Genomic DNA, 19,472 nt, shown 5'->3' on the forward strand with positions numbered 1-19,472 from the left:
CCCTGCCCCCCACCCCTGCCCAGGGTACGGGCACACGCCTTCCAAGCCGTCCGAGGGCACCTGCCTGGCCTGGTTCGGTCCTCCTAGCTACCTGCAGAGGAATGACTTGGCGTGGGGCTGGGGAGAGAGTGGGCACCACCATCCTCTCCCCTGGCAGAGCCTGGGCACCCATGCCAGGGAGAGCTGGGTCCTCCCCCTCTGTCCCACCCTTTCTGGGCTTCTGTCAGGGATATCTGTGGGGGCAGGAAAGCAGGGGTCAGCCCCCAGTTAGGGGTGGGGCAAGGCCCGAATCTGGAGGAAATGCAGGAGGATGGAACATGTCTATGGAAGAGGAAGGAAATGGGACTAACTCAGGAGCCCTCTGCCCAGACTGATGTGGATGGGCCGAAGGCAGCTGGGCAGAGAGCAGGAGGGGGATGAGAGGCTGGTGGGGGCACAGACCAAGGGGCCACTAGGTGGGAAGGAGAGGAACTAGGGTACAAATGGGGCATTCAAGAGAGCAACGTGGTCCAGAGGCAGGAGGGAGCGAGAAGCCTGAACAGGAAAGGGCATAGAAAGGTGGGACCAGCTGACCTGAAGCAAACGGTTCCTGTGGAGAACACAGGGCTCCCTCCTCTCCTCAGCCCCTCCCCACTCTCCACCTCCAATACACCCCAGAACCAACTGGCCATCCCAAGTCCTGGAAAACCCTCTGGTAAGTGTGTCTCAGCCCCCCAGCTCCCAGGCAACCCCTCCTTCCTGGCCAGCCAGCCTGCCCCTCTGACCTCTACCCAGTCAGCTTCACTCACCCTCTACCAGCAACCGTGTGTGGGCGCTGTCCTGGCCGGCCTGGCAGCTGTAGGTGCCCTGGTCCTCAGGTCGCACGTCATGGATGACCAGGCTGTGGGTGGGGCCGTGGCTGCGCAGGTCATACTTGTCTCCTGGGCACAGCTCGACCCCCTCCCGCAACCAGCACACGTGGCTCCCTGAGCGGGACACAGTCACCTCCAGCACCGCCCTGCGGCCGACCAGAACCGTCTTCTCTCGAGGGGGGCGGCGGCACATCTGGAGAGGCAGTGCTGGGGGTGAGGACGAGGGCTTAAGTTAATAGGGACACGCAGGGCCCCCAGGAGGAGAGACGCATCTTCCCTCCCCCTGCAGCCTCCACTCCTAGTCTCAGACCTCTATGGCACCAGCCCCTTCCTCTGTACCCCTAACCCAAAGTCTCCTCCTCCCCAGGAAACGCACTGCCCTCTGTGACCCTCCCCAGAAGAAGAGTCCCTCGAGGAAGGGACGTGGGGAGGCAGCGTTCCCAGGACCCGCCGCCAGCCTGCCAGTCCCGGGGGTAGATGATGACCACTCCCAACCATCCCTCCCCAGTTGCTTACCCTCCACCTCCAGCTGAGCCACGGACTGGGCGGGTCCCGCCTGGAAGCGGACCTCACCGGCGTCCTCCGGGCGCAGCTCGCTCAGCACCAGAATATGTTTCTTCCCTGGGGAGGGGAGGGAGGCGCTAAGCGAGGCAGGAGCGGCCACTGGGGAAGGTTCGGGGATGAGGGTGGGCCGAAGTAGGTCCCCGGGTCGGTTTGGACGCGGCAAATGTGCGCTGGGCTGGGCAGAATTGGGATGCTGAAGGGAAAGAGGAGTGGTCCAGGACCGAGGGCTCAGAGCTGGGGACCCGGGAAAGACCGGGAGACTGCTCGTTGGGCTATGGGGCGGGACCCACTCGAGCCGGAGGCGGGGCTTATCCTAGTAGGGCGGGGTCTGTCTGAGCCAGGGGCGGGGCAGCAAGAGACCAGAGCGCGAAGAAAGTCGGCCAGACCTTCCTGTCGGATGCGGACGTGGCCTCCCGGTCTCAGCGGACGGCCTCCGAGCTCCCAGCTCCCCGTGGTCTCGACCTCCGACACGGTGCACTCGAACGTGGCGCCGTCACCTTCGCGGGCGCGAACCGACCGGAGTTCGGAGAGTACAGACACGTCGCGCTCTGGGGCGGAGCGGGAGGCGTGAGGCGGGGGCGGGGCGGACTCCGACCACGCCCACACTCCGCCCCTCTCTCTGGAGGCGCAGGAGTCAGTCCAGGGCGAGTCGGGTCCGCAGCCCCGGCGCCCACAGCAGTACCCTGCCCGAGCAGCGCCCGGTACCCACCGCGCACGACCAGGCGGACGGGCCCGGCGCGAGCCGTCCCCACTGCACAGCTATAGGTCCCGGCGTCCAAGGGGCCGCAGCGCCGCAGCTGGAGGAGGCGACGCGTGCCGAGGGCCTGGAGCCTGAGCCGAGGGCTGGGGGTGAGCGGGCGCCCGTCCTAGGGGCGAGAGTTGCAGGTCAGAGTGAACTCGACTGGGTGGCGGCGGCGCCCTCTGTTGATGTCAAGCGGTTTCCAGGCGCGTTTATGCCTTTCTGGCTCTCAAGTTGGGATCCGGTTGTCCCAAGCCTTCCGGAAGCCAGGAGCCTCATTGGGAAAGCATCCCCCTTGGGGACGTTAGGGCTCTACCCCTTTTGTCTGCCCCTGGGCAATACTTCACCCTACTGAGCCTCAGGCTTCTTAGAAATAACACTGAATCAGAAAGAACGAATTCTCAACATTTGCTGCAACATGGACGGCACTGGAGGAGATAATGCTAAGCGAAATAAGTCAAGCAGAAAGACAATTATCATATGATTTCTCTCATCTATGGAACATAAGAACTAGGATGATCGGTAGGGGAAGAAAGGGATAAAGAAGGGGGGGTAATCAGAAGGGGGAATGAAGCATGGGAGACTATGGACTCTGAGAAACAAACTGAGGGCTTCAGAGGGGAGGGGGGTGGGGGAATGGGATAGACTGGTGATGGGTAGTAAGGAGGGCACGTATTGCATGGTGCACTGGGTGTTATACGCAACTAATGAATCATTGAACTTTACATCGGAAACCGGGGATGTACTGTATGGTGACTAACATAATATAATAAAAAATCATTAAAAAAAAAGGAAAAAAGAAATAACACTGAGATAGCAAAAGGGCTGTTGTAAGGATTAGAGGGTTAAGTGTAAAGTAAAAGGAAATCTGAGCACAGTGCCAGACACACCCGTTCAGTAAATGTTAGTTGTTTCCATTTGGGGCCTTATTATTACTGTCCTTATGATGCCAAGGTGGGCTGGGCTCTGACCTTCTCCCAGGTGACATCAACCAAGGCCTGGGAAAGCTCGCACTCCAATGTAGCTGTGTCTCCCTCGGTCACCTCTAGGTCCTGCAGCCCCCGCACAATGGTCACTGGGGCCTCTGGGAGTGGGAGAAGGGAGACACACTTGGGTACAGGGGTCAGTGGCGGACACATTTAGGAAAGGTGATCAGTGGAGGCCACTAGTGGGGGTGTGTGTGCTGGGACAAGCGGTCCAAGTGGGATGCTGGTCAGTGGAGGACACAACAGGGCCACAGGGATCAATGGGACAGGAGTGGCCAGCTAGGGGTGTCAGTGGGGGACATGCTGGGGCTAGAGGGGCGTGGGGGGCAACCAAAGCAGAGATGCCACTGGAGTCACCCATAGGCAAGCATGGTCGTAGGGACCACACTTGGCTGGAATGGACAGGTGAACTGGCCAGGGGGGACATGATGGGTTCAGAGGAGTAATGGGGTAACTCTAGAGCAGGTGTGGTCAGAGGGGAACATGGTGGGCTGGACAAATGGGGGACACTCAAGCAGAGCTGCTAGTGGGGTCACCCTTTGGCAGTTAGTGGATCACTGGGACTCGAGTGGCCAGAGGGCCCAGTGAGGCAGGCAGTGGGGTTCATGGCAGGCAGGTGTGGTCAGTGGGGCCACAGTCAGGCAGGCAGACAATAGGCACGCTCACGGTGGCACGGTCAGTGGTTCGCAGGGACTGAAAGGTCAATGGAGTCACGCTGGACGATCAGATGGGTCAGAGGAGTCACACTCATGCCGGGCAGCCTCTGGGGCCACACAGGGCCAAGCATCAGGGGTGTCACACTCTGACAGGCATGGTCAGTGGGCGCCACACAGGTAAGGGGATCAGTAGAATCACACTCAGGGCAGTCAGTAGGCAGCCAGTGGGCCCCGAATCCGCACCTCTCACAGTGAGTCTGGCCGCACAGCGCAGGGAATCCACAGTGAAGGAGACGCAGCCCGAGTCGGCTGGGCCCAGGCCACTGAGGACCAGGTGGTGAGTGCGGCTCTCAGCATGCATGTGGCACTTGGGCCCTGGCTGCAGCCGCACTCCACCCCGGGCCCACTCCCCAGTCACACCCTCCTGGGACAGCTCCAGCTGGAAGGTGGCACTGCCCCCCTCAGTGATGGTCACATCCTCCAGAGGCCGTAGCACCCTTAGCTGCTTCGCTGATTGGGGGAGATGGGGAGAGAGGGAGAATGAGGGCTCCAGCTCTGGGCAGGGGTTTTGAGGGCTCACACACCCCCTTGGCCCTGCCTGTACCTCCCCTAACACCCAAACAGAGCCCCTATGGAAAGAAGCCCAGTGCCAGGGAGAAAGGAGCACAGCTGGACAACTTGGGGGGAGGGGCTTATTGCTGTTAGAGGAGGGCACACATGAAGGGGATGTGCTGTGGTTAGAGGGTTGAGGAATCTGGGTGAGGGGTGCTGTGACACCGGAAGGAGCACAGAAATTGAAGTCAGATGCGCTGGGATTGGACCCCTGATCTGCCACATAGTTTGTGTGCTGTGTGACCTTTGGCAAACTGCTTGACCTCTCTGGGCCTTAGTTTTAGTTTTCCCAATTGTACAAGGTGAATAGCATTGAGACATGGGTTTATTGTGATTAAATGAATGACATGAATTAGAAGAGAATACTGATCAGCAACAGCAATCATTTACCAAGCTCTGTGTGGGCATTTTTTGTTATCTCCATGAAGGCTCCCAAAGACCCCTAAAGTAAGGATCAGCCCATTCTTTAGAGGACTTGGCTCAGAAAGGTTAAATAATTTGCATGAGGTCTCACAGTTAATAGAAAGCTCCAGCTTGCAGGGTGGGGTTGCTCTTTGCCACATGGGCCCATGTATCCTGGGGCGTGTGACTGAGGGATAACACGGCAGGTCTTTCTGGAGTGTAATATTTATGTTTACAGCAAAGCCAGTGTGGACATGACATGGAATGCAAAATCCACATGGACTTCTAGGGTACATAGAAAACACTAGAAAAGGAAAGCTTTGCTTTGGGCGGGCTGCTTCAAGTCACACTTCTGAAGGCTAGGCAGGGCTGACTTGCCTCAGTGGCGAGGGGCACTTTGGTGGGGGTCTGAGGGGCCCTGGGCCAGCCCGGAAAGGCTGTGCCAGGGGGCGGGCAATGCGTTAGGAGAGGACAGGACACTCACGCCTCACGCTGAGCCTGGCCAGGGTGCGATCGTGGTGGCTCTCACAGCCGTAGGTGCCCTGGTCAGCCAGCACAATGCCATGGATGAAGAGGCGGTAGACATGGCCATCCTGGGCCATGGACATGTGAGAGTCACGGGGTAAGGGCTCCCCACCTCGCACCCAGCGCACGGCCCCTGCTGCACCCACGCGGCCTGTCTCCACTTCAAGGCACACGTCCTGGCCTTCCTCGGCCCGCACATCCTGCAGGCGTCGCAGGAACAGGAGCTCCGTTTCTGGGGAGGAAGGGGGAGGGGGTCACAGAGCCTGACACACTGCTCCCTGGCCGATGACCCCTGGGCAGACGGACAAGTCTGCTAGGGCCAGGGTTGGGCGAACAGGGACAGGAGCCAAGGCCACTTCATCCCCATCAGGACCAGACCTCGAACGTGGAGCCGGGCGCTTGAGGCTGTGCCCCCTGCTCGGGCAGTCACGGTCCCTGCGTCGTCGAGCTGGCAGCCTCGCACAGTCAGCGTGCGGCTCGAACCATTCTGGCCTAGCTCTAGCTGGGGCCCTGGAGTGACAACGGCCCCGTTGCGTAGCCAGGTGACCTCGGCGTCTGGTGGGGAGACTTCACACCGAAACGTGGCATCATCCCCCTCGTGGACGGTGAGTGGTGTCAGCTCTGAGACCAGCTTTGCCAGCGGTGGTTCTGGGGGGTGGGGTCAGGCAGTGAGGTGGGTTGTGTCTTTCCCCCTCCCTCCTTTTCATCCTCTCCTGGGGGTACATCTCCCAGTTATTGGGAAGATCTTTCCTGAGGACCATGAGATCTTTCCAGCTCCCTGACCCTCCTAGCCACCTCCTCTCAATCTTGGCCTCCCTCCCTACCTCTCTGACTCCCTAACAGATCATTTACCATGGACCCTATTTCTCTTATTTAACTGTCACCATGGCCCTATAAGACAAGCACCGTCCCCCCACTTCAACGCTGGGGCTCAGGGATGTGAAACCACTTGCCAGTATCACACACCACTGGTAAGCAGAACCCGGATCGGAACCGGGGTGCATTGACTCCAGAGCCCCAGGTTTTAACCACGGGCTATGCCTGCTACTATAGAGAGGGTTCCTGAAAAAAGGAGGCCTGACCCCTCATCCCAGTAATAGTTGTGCATGCATTGGTTGGAGCCAGAGGTAGCAAGGAGGGGGTTGGGGGGTCAGGGGGTCCCGGGACGGTGCACAGGTGTGGTCTTTGGGGTGCCAGGGCCCACAGGGTGTGAGGGGTGCACTGTTACCTTCCACGCTGACGAGGAAGATGCGGCTGTCCTGGGGTGTGTCGCACAGGTACTCCCCAGCGTCCCTGCTCCGTGCCCCCCGCACCCGCAGCACCTGCCTTGCCCCGGCCTGCTCCAGCCGCACCCGCCCCTGGCTCGCCAGTCGCTCCCCGTCCTTGTACCAGCGCACAGGGCCCCCCGGCCCGGAGAGGTGCACCACCAGCTCTAGGTCCCCGCCTGGGGTGCTGCGAACCCTCGTCTGGGCTGCCTCGGGGGCCACCACCCGCATGGGGGGCTCTGTGGGGTCAGAGCGGGGGGTCACTGGGAGGGAGAGACCTGCGGGCTACGAGGGGGGCAGTGGGAAGCAAGATACTGAGACAGGTGGGTGAGGGATGGACAAGGCATGCTAGAGAATCGGTGGGGCGGGGGAGTCTCATACGGGTTTGGGGGTGCGGCTCTGTCAGGCCTTCTGCCCAGGCCATACTTACCAGCCACTTGGACGGTGAAGCTGAGGCTGGGAGCTCCTGGGGCTGTACCGGACTGGCAGGTGTAGAGGCCTGCGTGGGCCAGCTCTGCAGCCCGGATGCAAAGGAGGCGGCGGGGGCCCTCGGCCTGGAGCTCCAGGCCCTCGCCCTCCTGCACCGGGCTCCCGTTGTGACTCCAGACGACCAGGGCGCCAGCCCGGGACACTTCGCAGCTCAGCACCACCGGCTCCCCGGGGGCCACACAGAGGGGGGCAGGGGCTGCCTCGGGGGCGAGGAACTGGACTGGGGGCTCTGGACAGAGAGAGGAGCATGTGGGCTCAGGCTTACTACCCCCTCCTGCACCCAGGCTGGCGGGAAGCACCCACCAGCCAGGCTGACGTTGAAGGTGACGGCTTCGTCCCGCGTCTCGCACACGTACTCCCCGGCGTCCTCAGGCTGGGCGCAGGGCAGGGTCAGGGTGCGAGCAGGCCCCTCGGCTCCCAGCTGCAATGTGGCGGAGGCTTCTACCTCCAGCCCATCTTTGTACCAGCGCACCTGGGACCCGGCGGGGGCCACCTCACAGTGCAGCTCCACACGCCCCGGAGCCCCAAACTGCAGGTCCAGAGAGCGGGCTGCCGGGTGCACGATCCTCTCTGGCGGGGCTGCCGGACAGACAGAGGGAGCGGTGCTCAGGCTCAGCCAGCCGGCCTCTACCTGACTCGGCCCCTGGCTTCCCAGCCCTCCCTCCCCAGCGCAGCCCTTGCGACTACAAACCCATGGGCACTTGCTCTGTGCCAGGTGCTGCGCTAAGTGCACGCAGCTCTTTGCACAGTTACTCCCGACCCTCCCTAGGAGGGCACCGATGGTGGCTTCACTTTCCGGATGAGGACTCGAGGCCTCTTTAGAGGGAAGTGATTTGTGCAAGGTTCCATGGACAGAGAGAGGTAAAGCCAGACCTCGCTGGCCCCAATGCACACCCCTCCCTAAGTCACCCCCATTCCTTTTTCCTGCTTGGCCCCTGATGTACTATCATCACCTACTGGTTGTCTGTCCATCCTCACTAGAAATCAAGCTCCACGAATTCTAGCGGAAAATTGGAGGTTTGCTCTGACGGGCTTGCTACTCTGCCAGCATCAGAAGAGTGCTGAGCACACAGTAGTTGCTCAATAAATATTTGATGACTGAATGAATGCTCCTAACTGTTGGGCTCTCTCCACCAGGCCTCTAGTCACTGTCATGGCCTGATCTGGGCAAGCCAGTGCTGTCTGCTGGCTGAGAATGAGGAAGCTGGGGGAGGGGCAGGCTTCCTGGGGGCAGGTTGCGGGGGGCCCTAAGATTCAGGAAGTGAGAAGGTTGGGTGTCTGTCTCTTAGACTCCTGCCTCTCTAGCTCCCCAGGGTGCCCAGAGACTGCCCACCTGTGACGGTGACGGTGAAGAAGGCTGAGTCATCTCCGGCGTCACACACGAACTCGCCCCCCTGCTCGGGCTGGGCGGCGGGCAGCACCAGGCGGCGGTGCAGCCCGTCACTCTCCAGCACCAGGGCCTCGCTCTCCTCCACCTCCAGCCCATCCTTGTACCAGCGCACAGGGGCGTCCTCCCGAGACAGCTCACACGTCAGCACCACGCACTCCAAGCTCACGGCGATCAAGGTCACCTCATCCCGGGGGTATATGATCCGCACTGGGGGCTCTGCAGAGTGGGTGATCACAGGCTGTCACAGACTCACCGTCGGCCTCCCTGGCAGCAAGAAGTTCCTGTCGCTCACGATAATAAGAGTGATAAGAATAGTCATTACAAGGAGTCATAGGTCTACGGTCTGCTCTCAGAAATCCCTAGGGCCAGAGGTGTGACAGACTCCAGAACGCTTCAGATCCCAGAAATGGTGCATTTATTATTGATCACATACCTGCCCCTCCCAGTGCCCCCCCGGGGCACCAACCACAGCAACCTAACATTTCTGCAGTGTAGCCTATAGATACACTCACTCTAAGCAGGATCATTACAGAGTAGAAATCATTTCACAGCAGTTACGCTCAGGTTTTACTGAAATGACTTTGAATACCAAACTTACAAAAAGACTTTTGATTTTAAGAGGTTTTTTTAGATCAGAATTGTGAATAAGAGATCCTGGATCTGGAATAGCAAATGCTCGCTATTTCCTAACGTTCCAGAACAACCCTAAGCACTTTATATATCGAACCCTCAGAGTGATCCAAAGAGGTAGGTATCGTTTTATCCCTGTTTTCCAGACGAAGAAACGGAGGCATAGAGAGATTACCCGACCTCTTGAAGGTCACAGCTGGCTGCACCTGCTCTAGGGTGGGAGGAAGGACTGCCATCTGTGAAAGGGAGGCTCAGACTCTGCAAGTGGTGGTAGGGATTGTAAGCCAAGGCTGGCAGAACTCAGTAATGATTTTTGCATCTGTGCATAAGAGTTGCCAACACCTGTCGGAGAGCTCCCCAGGGATGCTAAACACTGATTCTGGGAGTTCATTTCCAAGTGCTCCAGACTGGTTGTTCCTCCACAGAGAAGGAGCTATGTCAACACTGCAAGTGACTGGTGCACTGAGCCCGAGCCATGCACCCTGGGACGTCTCCAAGAGTCTTCTAGCTTCCAGGACACTTTTAGCGCTCCTTTAACTTTCGGCCCCCTGGTGGCGAGGCCCGGGAACTGCTAGCTTCCCGGTCCCACGGTTCGCCCGAGGTGCGCATGGGCAGACGTGCTCACCAGCACACATTCAAGCCCTCTGCCTCCGCCACCCACCTCTCCGTAACGGCTTGTTCTAGGAGTCTAGAGGATGCAGGCTGGTTCTCTGGGGCCCAGCAAGGCTGGCAAATTGCAGAGGAGTGGCTGCCTGAGGTGGGGGGGAGGTGATGGGAGCAGTCAGGTGAAGACAGGGTGCAGTGATGGGGCTGGGGTGTCTGCACAGCTGTGGCACCTCAGCTTGGCGTCAGACTTGATTCTCCCTGGCCCAAAGCCCAGGCAGTGCTTGTGTCAACTGCCCTGTGAAGAATCTGGTGTTTTGTGGGGAGGCCAAGTGTGGGCTGAAATGTGTGTGGCTGCCATTATGTCTGGCCAGAGCTTGAAGGGCCTCAGTACAGGACAGAACGTGCGCAGAAAGGCCTCTTCAGTTTTGTGGCCTGTGTGAGCCGGGCTGCACTATCTGGAACACAGTGTGTGTGTGCTGGGGGGTGGGGGGGGCAGGTTAAGTGGCTCAGCCTGGACCAAGGCATCACTCCTGGGCCAGGGCAGGGGCCAGGGCAAGCAGACGGCGCCAGGTGCAGGATGGGCACTCCAGTGAAGCCAGAGGGGTTCTTCTGTGCCCCCCAGAGCTCCCTAGGCCCTGCAACACCCCTCCAAGCCCCCCTGCCCCAAACACCCTGGGATCGGCACCGTGGGCTGCAGCCCCAAAGTTTCCAGCACTGAGTGAACCACCGTCACTTCCATAGTCGTCTTGTGCTTCTCCAGCTTTGAACACTCTCCCCTCTACTTTCAGTCCACAGCTGACCCCGCTTAGGTAACTCAGCCCCCGCCGCAAGTATCCGGTTTGAAGGCACTTCCTGCCCACGCACAAGGTTAGCAGCCCCCTGGCCTTGAGCTCCCGCTGCACCCTCTCACAACACTGGACAATCCACATCTGAGACCCTCTAACGTGTCTGGCTTTCCTGCCGGAGAGGCGTAAGCATGTCTGTCTGCTTGCCACTGGCTGTCCAGACCCAGCCCAGGGCCGGCTCCTATGGGTGGCATGGTGACCTGACTCTCCTGTTCTCCTCTCTTGAGCCCTCTGCTCTCATCCTTCACAGCACTTGTCACAAGGTGTCAACTGTATATTTATTTGTGCATTTATTGGTTTAACACAGGGGTCGCAAACTCAAACGCCCACAGGGGCCAGGTAGGGAAGGTCAGCGGCTGAAGCAGTCTGGGGAGAGGCAAAGAGGAATGGCAGGGAGGCAAGGACCGAGGAATGTGGGCCCCGGATTACAGGGGCAGCTGCTACTCAGTGCCTGCTGTTCGTCGCCATGGGGGGAAGCGGGACCAGAGCCGCCGGGTCTTCGGCTTTTTCAAGAGGATGCATAACTCCGGATTGTTATTTGAACTGTCCTGACTTTGGTAAGACTCTGCAGGCCAAACAAAACACATCTGTGGGCTGCATGGGGCCCTACGGACTGCCCGTTTGCGACCCCTGGTTAACAGCTGCTTCCCCAGCTAGACCGGCAGCTCTCGGAGAACGGAGACCACGTGTGTCCGCAGCCCCTGGCCCAGTGGCCGGCACACAGGAAGTGCTCAGCAAACAGGCCGCCGGAGCACAGCTCTTCCTGGTGCCGGTGCTGGGGGGCGGGGGAGACTGCTCACTCAAACGGGGGGCCCCGGGGTCTTCCGGGCAGGGAGCCTTGGTACATGCACTGCAGCCCTACCTCCCTCCTCCCCAGTGTGCTAACTTGGGAGTCCATGGCCAGCTCCCCCAAGGGCTCAGGACTGTCCTCCGGTGACCCTGGGCAGCTGGGGTGAACCCACACCTGTGACAGTGACGGTGAAGGAGGCCGACTCGTCATCGATTACACACAAGTACTCGCCGGAGTCCTCAAGCTGGACAGCGGGCAGCACCAGGCGGCGGACGGTGTCCTCCTTCTGCAGGAGCAGCGCGGGGCTCTCCACCACTTCCTCGCCGTCCTTGGTCCAGCGCACCTCGGCCCAGGGCCGGCACAGCTCACAGGTCAGCACCACGCGCTCCAGGCGCACGGCTGCCACATACACCTTGCCGCTGGGGTACACGATCCACGAGGAGACGTCTGGAGGATGGGGACAGTCATGCTGGGGCCCATGGGCCCTGTTGCCCTCCCTGATCCGTGCCTGTTCCCTCCTCCTGGCAAGTGGGCTATGTGTCGGAGGAGAGAGCTTTCCTTTGGATTAGGTTTCATAGCTGCTTGGACAGCCACGCCCAGCCGGAGACACCACTACAGTCACCAACGCACATCGCAGGCACAGTGGCTCAGTGGGGACCACGGTGGCAGCCTCTGCTACAGAAATGTGCTATGTTCTCGGGGTTGGGACAGGGACGGTATGAAGGATGGGACCAGGGAGAGGAGGGTTGGGTGCCCAGATGGAGCCAGGGTCTCCCATAGGCTCTTGAAATCTTCTGAGCCCTCTAGTGTACCTGCCTTAGACCCTGCCCTACTGCCATTTCTAAAGCTCCCCTTTGCAGGGGAACCGAGAGAGCAGAGCTTCCCTGTGAATTGTGTAGCCCTGGCCAGTGTTAATGACAACGCATTTTCTGTGGGGGACTGAACCTCAGGGTGCAGACCAAGGAGGGACATGGGATCAGCCGGGGGGAGGGAAGCAGGGCCTAGGGACAGTGGCCCAGGGGTGAGAGCGTGATGGCTGCCCGGGCGCTGTCCCACGGGCCTGCCTGGCCCCCCACCTGTGATGGTGACAGTGAAGTAGGCGCGCTCATCTCCAGCGACACACTGAAATTCACCCCCGTCTGGGGGCTGGGCAGCAGGCAGCACCAGGCGGTGGTGGGACCCTTCCTTCTCCAGGACCACAAAGTCACTCTCCTCCACCTCCTGCCCGTCCTTGTACCAGTGTACCGGCGCGTCCTCTCGGTCTACCTCACAGGTCAGCATGACACACTCTGAGGTTATGGCGTGCACGAACACGTGCTCCTGGGGGTCCAGGATATGCACCGGGGGGTCTGGTGGGGAGTAGAGATGGGGTCACACAGGCGCCCCCCCTCCCCCGCACACACAGGAGAGAGCTTCCTCCCTGGGGGACTCTGGGAGCACTGAGGCCATGCTGTGCAGGAGATCCGGAGCAAGGACGTGGGGTACTGAGTGCGTGGCAGGTGAGGCAATGCAGATCGTGTGGCACCTGAGTGCTCCCCGAGTCCCCAGAGGGTCAGAGGTGGCTCGGTGGGGACATGGGGAGGGGGAGGCACAGACAGCCTTTGTCTCAGCTGAGAGGAGGTCACTATCCTGGGCCCCATCGGGGCCATGCCCGCTGTTGCGTTTACAAGGGAGACCCTGGAGCACGGGCAGGGGGTGGAAACGACTTAGCAGTGCTACCGTGTGACAGCTGGTCTCTACAGGTAGTAAGTTCCCCATCACTGGGGACATGTAGGCAGCAGCTGGACGACCGCCTGGCAATGGGGTTGAAACAGGATTTCCACTCAAAGCAAGAAGATGAGCTGAATCAGAGGTTCCCAAGCTGCCCTCCCAGAGTGCAACCCGAGGCTCTACGCTGGCTGGTCTCGCGCCGGGGGTCTGGGTCTGGGGGTCTGGGGGTCTGGGGGGCCTGGGCATATACGTTTATAACAAGTTTCCAGGGTGGTTCTGAAGCAGCCAGAACATAGACTGGCTTGAGAAACCCAGGACCACTGCCCTTGAAGCTCCCCTTTGATCCTAGGGCAGTAGGGTAAGCACAGACCTGGGTGTGAACCCAGCTAGGGCGTTTGCTGGGTGTGTGATAATGGGTAACCTCTCTGAGCCTCAGTCTCTTCCTCTGTGAACTGGAGATCTATTCCTTCTCACCCAGTTGTGAAGATTACATGAAGGGTATATATGAGAAGCATTTAGTATGACGTTTGGCTCATGGTAGGTACCCAATAAATGTTAGCCCCCGTCTCTCCTTCCCTTAATTGAGTTTTGTTTTCCCACCCCCTCCCCAGAGGAGGGTATGCAGAGGGTGAGTATGCTGGAGGGTGCTGGTGCATGGAAGGACTGAGAAGCAAGAACAGAATAATTTGAAAACACGTTCCCTGGCCCACTAGACTCTCCCGGAAGGGACCCCCAAGCAGGCCAACCAAGGGGCGGGGCCTACGTGGCCCCTAGAGTCAACCTCAGTTGCAGGAGCCCAGACCACCACAGTTGCTGACCTCGGACGGTGACACTGAAGAAGGCTGAGACCCCTTCCGTCCTGCACTCAAACTCGCCGCTGTCCTGGACCTCGGCGGCCGGCAAGATCAGGCGGTGTTTGCGCCCATCCATCTTCACCACCAGCGACTCGCTCTCCTCTACCTCCTGCCCATCCTTGTACCAGCGCGCCGGGAAGTCCACCCGGGAGAGCTCACAGGTCAGCACCACCCGCTCTGAGGTCGTGAAGGTCAACGACACCTTGTCCTCGGGGCTCAGGATGTGCACCGGGCTTCTCTGTGTGGGGAGAGGCGTGGGCACAGGTGGCACCCTCGTCATGCTCTGCCTGATATCAGCACCCCTCTCTGGTGCGGGGGGGGGGGGGCCTACATCAGGCCACACCACGGCTGTCACTGTCAATGCATTTGTTGGAATTTAAGAAAAAGATCATTTAGGGCTTATACACCAACTCTCAAGTGCAGTGGTTTCAGTATAGAATTCCTAGGGAGTCTGCTGAAAATGCAGGTTCTCAGGCCCCACACATGCATGCAAGGGCCGGGGAATCTGCCTTATCAACCAGCCCTCCAGGCGACTCTGATGTCAGGGATCTCAGTTTGCATTCTAGAAACGCTACTCTGGTTGCTGGTTCTGACTCTGCCCTCCCCCCAGGATGCCGGCATCTGACCACCTCCGGGCCCTGTGCTTGGGCACCAAGGAATTCCTCGATTGGCCTTACAAACTCCAGCAACGGTGGGACGGCAAATGCCCCATGTCCCCTGCACTTTCAGATGCCTGCCGAGAGCGGTCCTTCTCAAGGAGGCCTCATTCCCTTCCTTCCCTGTGTCCACAGGTGGCACAGGATGATTCTGGAGCCAGACTGCCTGGCTTCATAACCCAGCACTACCACTCATTAGCTTGGTGATTCTGGGCAAGTCACTTAACCTCTCTGTAACTCAGTTGCTCCATCTGTAAAATGAGATAACAAAAGAGCCTACCTTACAGGGCTGGTGAGAGAACTGTGTTAACGAATACAATGTATGTGAAATGATTAGGGTTGTGCCTAGCACATAGGAAGTTGGTTTGATAATGTTATTGATTACAGGAAGCAGCCAGGGACTAGGGACCAGGGTCCGTGTCTTGGAGATAACCAATGTGACAGAATTCCGTAAACCACAAAGCACTCCAGAGAGTGCTAGGAGGCTGCTGAAGATACTGAGGAGTCCCCTCTACGTTGCACATTGGCTGAAATGGGACTTCTGGATGGCTGAGCCCTCTGTCTGGGCCCACTAAGGACTTTTGTGTCCTGACCCTATCTGTCCACCCTGGTCCCCAGCAGCACCGACCTTGGATGGTGAGGGCAGCCGAGTCCTGCACGCCCGGGCAGCTGAAGCCAACCAGGGCCCCGCTGTGCTGGTGCTTGACGGCTCGTAGGAGGAGCCTGTGCTGTAGGCCTTTCTGCTCAATCCGGTAGCGCAGGGCCCCGGGCTCTACCTGGCCCTCCGGCTCGTGACTCTTGAGTTCTTCCCCATTAAGAAACCAGGTGCCCTGGATGATGGTGGAAAGATCCAGGGAGAAGACAGCATCTTCCCCGTCGTAGACCTGGACATCCTCCAGACCGGCCACCAGGCGAGCTGTGGGCACTGAGATGGGGACGGAGTGTGGCCATTAGGACCAGAGGGGTGGCAGTGGGCAAGGGGGCGCAGGCGGAAGGCACAGAACACGACGGGGACCAAAGGCCGGGGAAGGGAGGAGATGATGCGGAGGGCCCAGGGCCGACAGGACTGACTCACCGAGGTGAGCGGACCCGTGGAACACAACATGGGGGCTGCGGCCGTGCTCGCTGACCGTGCAGACGCGGAAGCGGTAGTCACCCTCGGAGGGCACACAGTCTCCCGGGACCTCCACGGCTCCGGCTTTCTCGATGCTGAAGCACTGGATCCAGTCGTCGGAGCCCACTTCCTGCCGCTCCAGCCGGTAGATGAAGGGGGTCTCAGGAGCCGGCTCGGGGGGCTTCCAGGTCAGCAGGACTGTGTTCTTATGGCCCTTGAACATCTCTGCCAACACGGGGGGTCCTGGGGGGCTGTGCTTGACACCTGGGACAAAAGCAGGGTGTGCGTGCCAGCCCTGCTCCAGCCTCCCACAGCCCTCCCACCTTGAGTCCACCTCACCAGCCCAGCCTCTGGCATATGGTCGCCCTCCTGCCCTGGCCCTCCTGCCCATGGGCTCTCCTGCCCTCACATTTGACTCTGAGCAGAGTGGTGGTCCGGGAGTTGCCCAGGCTAAAGGTGACCTCGCCAGCATCTTCTCGGGTGACCCCTGGAAGGACCAGGGCGTGCATGTGGCCAGAGCTGCTCTGGCAGGTGGCCGGCAGGTCCTCCCCATCGCGGCTCCAGCGCCCCTCGACCCCAGCTTCTTGGGTCTCCACCAGCAGCACCGCATTCTCTCCCTCCAGGACGTCCAGCTTCCGGGGCAGCCGCTTCAGGATGGGCCCTGAGAGACGCATGTGTGGCCCTCAGCCTGGGGTATGGGCATCTGCCCGCCTCTGGCTCAGCACCCTCCCGCTGGCCAGCCCACCTTTGACTGTCACGTTGGCCACGGTGCGCACCCGGCCCCGCATCTCGCACAGGTAGACGCCGTCGTCGTCCGCCTTCAGCCTGTGGATGATGAGGCGCCGGACGGTGCCCTCCTCGATCTGCTCGTACTTGCGGCAGGGCAGCAGCCGCTGGTCCTCACGGAACCAGGCCGTGGGAATGCGAGAGTTGGGCACTTTACACTCTAGCACGGCGATCCCGTGCTCCCGGCCTTCCACGTCCTGCAGGGGCCTGGTGAAGCGGAGGCGGGGCTCTGTGCAGAGGGGGGAGGCAGGAGAAGGCTCTGGAGGGGGCCGGGCCAGGGGAAGGACTCCTTGCATCACCAACTGCCTAAACCCACATTAGCTCCTGCCATTTTTCTCCCAGGGTCTGCAGGTACTCTGGAATCACAGAAAAAACCCCGGAAGGGAAGTCCGATGGCCTCAATTCTCATCTGCCCCTGACACTCGTCAGCCACATCACCTTGGGCAAGGCCATTTTAGTTAGTGATACTGGGCCTAGGTTCCCTGACTTTGCTATTTTTAAAAAATACTATTTATTGATTTTAGAGAGAGAGAGAATCCTGAAGCAGAACTCCCCGCTGGGCGCACAGCCTGACGCGGGATGTGGGACTCGATCCCCGGACCCTGAGATCACAACCAGAGCCAACATCTAGAGTCAGCTAGTCAACCGACTGAGCCACCCAGGCGCCCCAGTTTCCTGACTTTAAAGTGGGGAAAGGGATGGAAGGTCTTGGTTCACATCAGTGATTTTCAAGCTGTTTCCTGGGGCCCCTCAGGGGCCCTACACACATTCTGCAAGGGTTTGGGTCGAATTTCATTTTTAAAGTACTTTAGCCGTTTTCACATGGATGGAGCTAGAGAATAGAATGATGAGCGAAATAAGTCAGTCAGAGAAAGACAAATACCATGTGATTTCACTCGTACGTGGAATTTAAGAAACAAAATAAACGAGCAAAGGTGAAAAAAAGAGGGGGGAGGCAAACCAAGAAACAGACTCTTAACTATAGAGAACAAACTGCTGGATACCAGAGGGGAGGGGTACAATTATCCCAGTAAAAATAAATAAAATGATTTTTTAAAAGTACAATTAAAATACATATACAAAAATACTTTTGTCCTTTTCAGAACTGCGTTTTACAAAAAGAAAGCATGATGACGGAATGACCGGTGGATTATGAGGCCGCTGGAGCAACGTGTTTGTCCTGCAGCTGGGGGAAGCTCTGCCTTCCCACTGGGCTTCCCTTTAGTGGGGCCCTTTGGGTTTGGGTACATCAGACAGCATGGCAGCGCAGGGACCACACGCTTGACTGCGCGCCAGGCAGGGCTCGGGAGATCTGCCAACTTTTCTTCTTCTGAGGGAACAAGGTGGGTACTAACTAGTGACGGTATAATCCCTTGAGTTGCAACGAACTCCGATTATGGAAAGCTTTACCATCCAGTGGGAGTTTGGGGTGTTTTATCTCCCTCCCCCCCCCGGGGTTTTCTGTTTACGAGCATTATAAGCATTTATGAGATATTGTTGATGACTCAACTTTGAAATAGAAACTTCCTCTCCTTGCCCTTCTTCTTCTTTCAAACCTGGAGAGCAGTTTTGTAAAAGGGCATGTTTCCTCCCTCAAGTCTACCTTTGATGTGAATCAGGAGTTTCTCAATGTGTTGCCTGCAGCCCCAGACTTCCCCACAGGACTCACAGAGGAGACCCGGTTATGAATGCAGCCTTGTCTTAAAACGTGTATATTCAATAAAATAGCACCCTTGTTCTCACTGATAGGCTTTATAAGTACGTGGTATGAATCTGGACCTAGAAATGTACACCCGTAAAATGTTCCTTGTATCAGTCTTATACCTTGGGCCCCACATGGGATTTCCATTGAGGGAGGGGGAGTAAAACAAAGGCTGAAATCCACTAAACTAGAAGCGCTCCCTCTTGGCTGGTCCATCAATCGCTCCTGAAAGCCGTTTATCAAACGGTCATTTTCCACCCTCGGCCTCAGAATCACTTAGGGGGTTTGCTAAGAAGTTCCTGGGTACCCTGGAGACCTAAATCCGAAACCCTGGGGGGTGAGAGGCAGGCAGGAAAAGGTATTTGATTAGTCCGCCTGCCCCGCCCCCACCGTCTCCGGGGCAGCGCTGGAGGCCCCTCCCCAAGGGCCCCGGGAGCCCCGGGGGCGCCGCAGTACCTTTGACGTGCAGCTGCACTGCACTGAGCGTCTGGCCCGCGGAGTTGCGCGCTGCGCACACGTAGAGCCCGCGGTCCTTGGCCTGGCAGTAGAGCACTTTGAGCACAAAGCCGCCGTCGCGGTCGCGGTACATGAGGCGGCGGCGGTCGGAGAGCAGCGGGCGGCCCTCCCAGTGCCATTCGATCTCGGGCTCGGGCTTGCCCATCACGTAGCAGCGGAACTTGGCGTGCTTGCCCTCGTTCACCCAGAAGGTCTTGGGTGAGCACTTGAGCGGCTCCACCACGGGCTTGGGGGCCTCGTCCGGGTCCTCCGGCGGATCCTCTGGGGGCTGGTGCACCTGCAGCAGCGCGCCGGCCTGCGCGTGGCCGTGCGCGTTGCGGGCGTGGCACACGTAGACTCCCGAGTCGGGCAGCCGCGCCGCCAGGATGCGCAGGGCTAGGCTCACACCCTGGCCGCCCTCGCCGCGGCTGGGCTCGAGCATGAAGTGGCCGCTGTCCCACACTTCGTCCAGAGCCATCCCGTCCTTCTCCCAGTAGAGCGCGGGAGCGGGGAGGCCCCCCACCTGGCACGTCAGCACCACCTGCGCCCCCCGCAGCACCCACTGGGACCGGGGCCCCGCCAGGAACACCGGGGCGCCCTCCCCGGCCCCGGGAGGCGGCATCGAGCGCTCGGCTGGCTGGGGCTCGGGCTCGGGGGCCGGCGGCTCCAGCACGGTGACGGCGGCCGCCGCGTAGGCCTCCCCGGCCGCGTTGCGGGCGCGGCACACGTAGACCCCCGCGTCGGTGCAGCGCGCCGCTCAGCAGCAGGCCGTGCTCGGCGCCGAAAAAAAAAAAAAAAAAAAAAA

The 19,472-nt window shown here is 59.4% G+C and overlaps 1 protein-coding gene across 1 annotated transcript; it reads right to left on the reverse strand.

The window, feature by feature from the left end:
* Positions 1–128: 128 nt before the first annotated feature.
* On the reverse strand, positions 129–19,452 carry OBSL1 (obscurin like cytoskeletal adaptor 1; the record flags this gene model as incomplete). Its single annotated transcript, XM_034642565.1, is given in 21 exon segments — positions 129–1,058; positions 1,368–1,472; positions 1,802–1,963; positions 2,125–2,281; positions 3,126–3,238; positions 4,040–4,306; positions 5,295–5,567; positions 5,714–5,983; positions 6,564–6,839; positions 7,031–7,318; positions 7,393–7,668; positions 8,423–8,695; positions 11,525–11,797; positions 12,427–12,699; positions 13,879–14,147; positions 15,195–15,495; positions 15,646–15,948; positions 16,094–16,345; positions 16,430–16,699; positions 18,629–19,413; positions 19,415–19,452. Coding segments are annotated over 21 exon segments (5,502 nt in total), but the record flags the coding sequence as incomplete, so codon positions are not given.
* Positions 19,453–19,472: the final 20 nt, after the last annotated feature.

The sequence above is a fragment of the Ailuropoda melanoleuca genome, chromosome 2, assembly GCF_002007445.2.
Source record: "Ailuropoda melanoleuca isolate Jingjing chromosome 2, ASM200744v2, whole genome shotgun sequence".
NCBI lineage: Eukaryota > Metazoa > Chordata > Mammalia > Carnivora > Ursidae > Ailuropoda > Ailuropoda melanoleuca.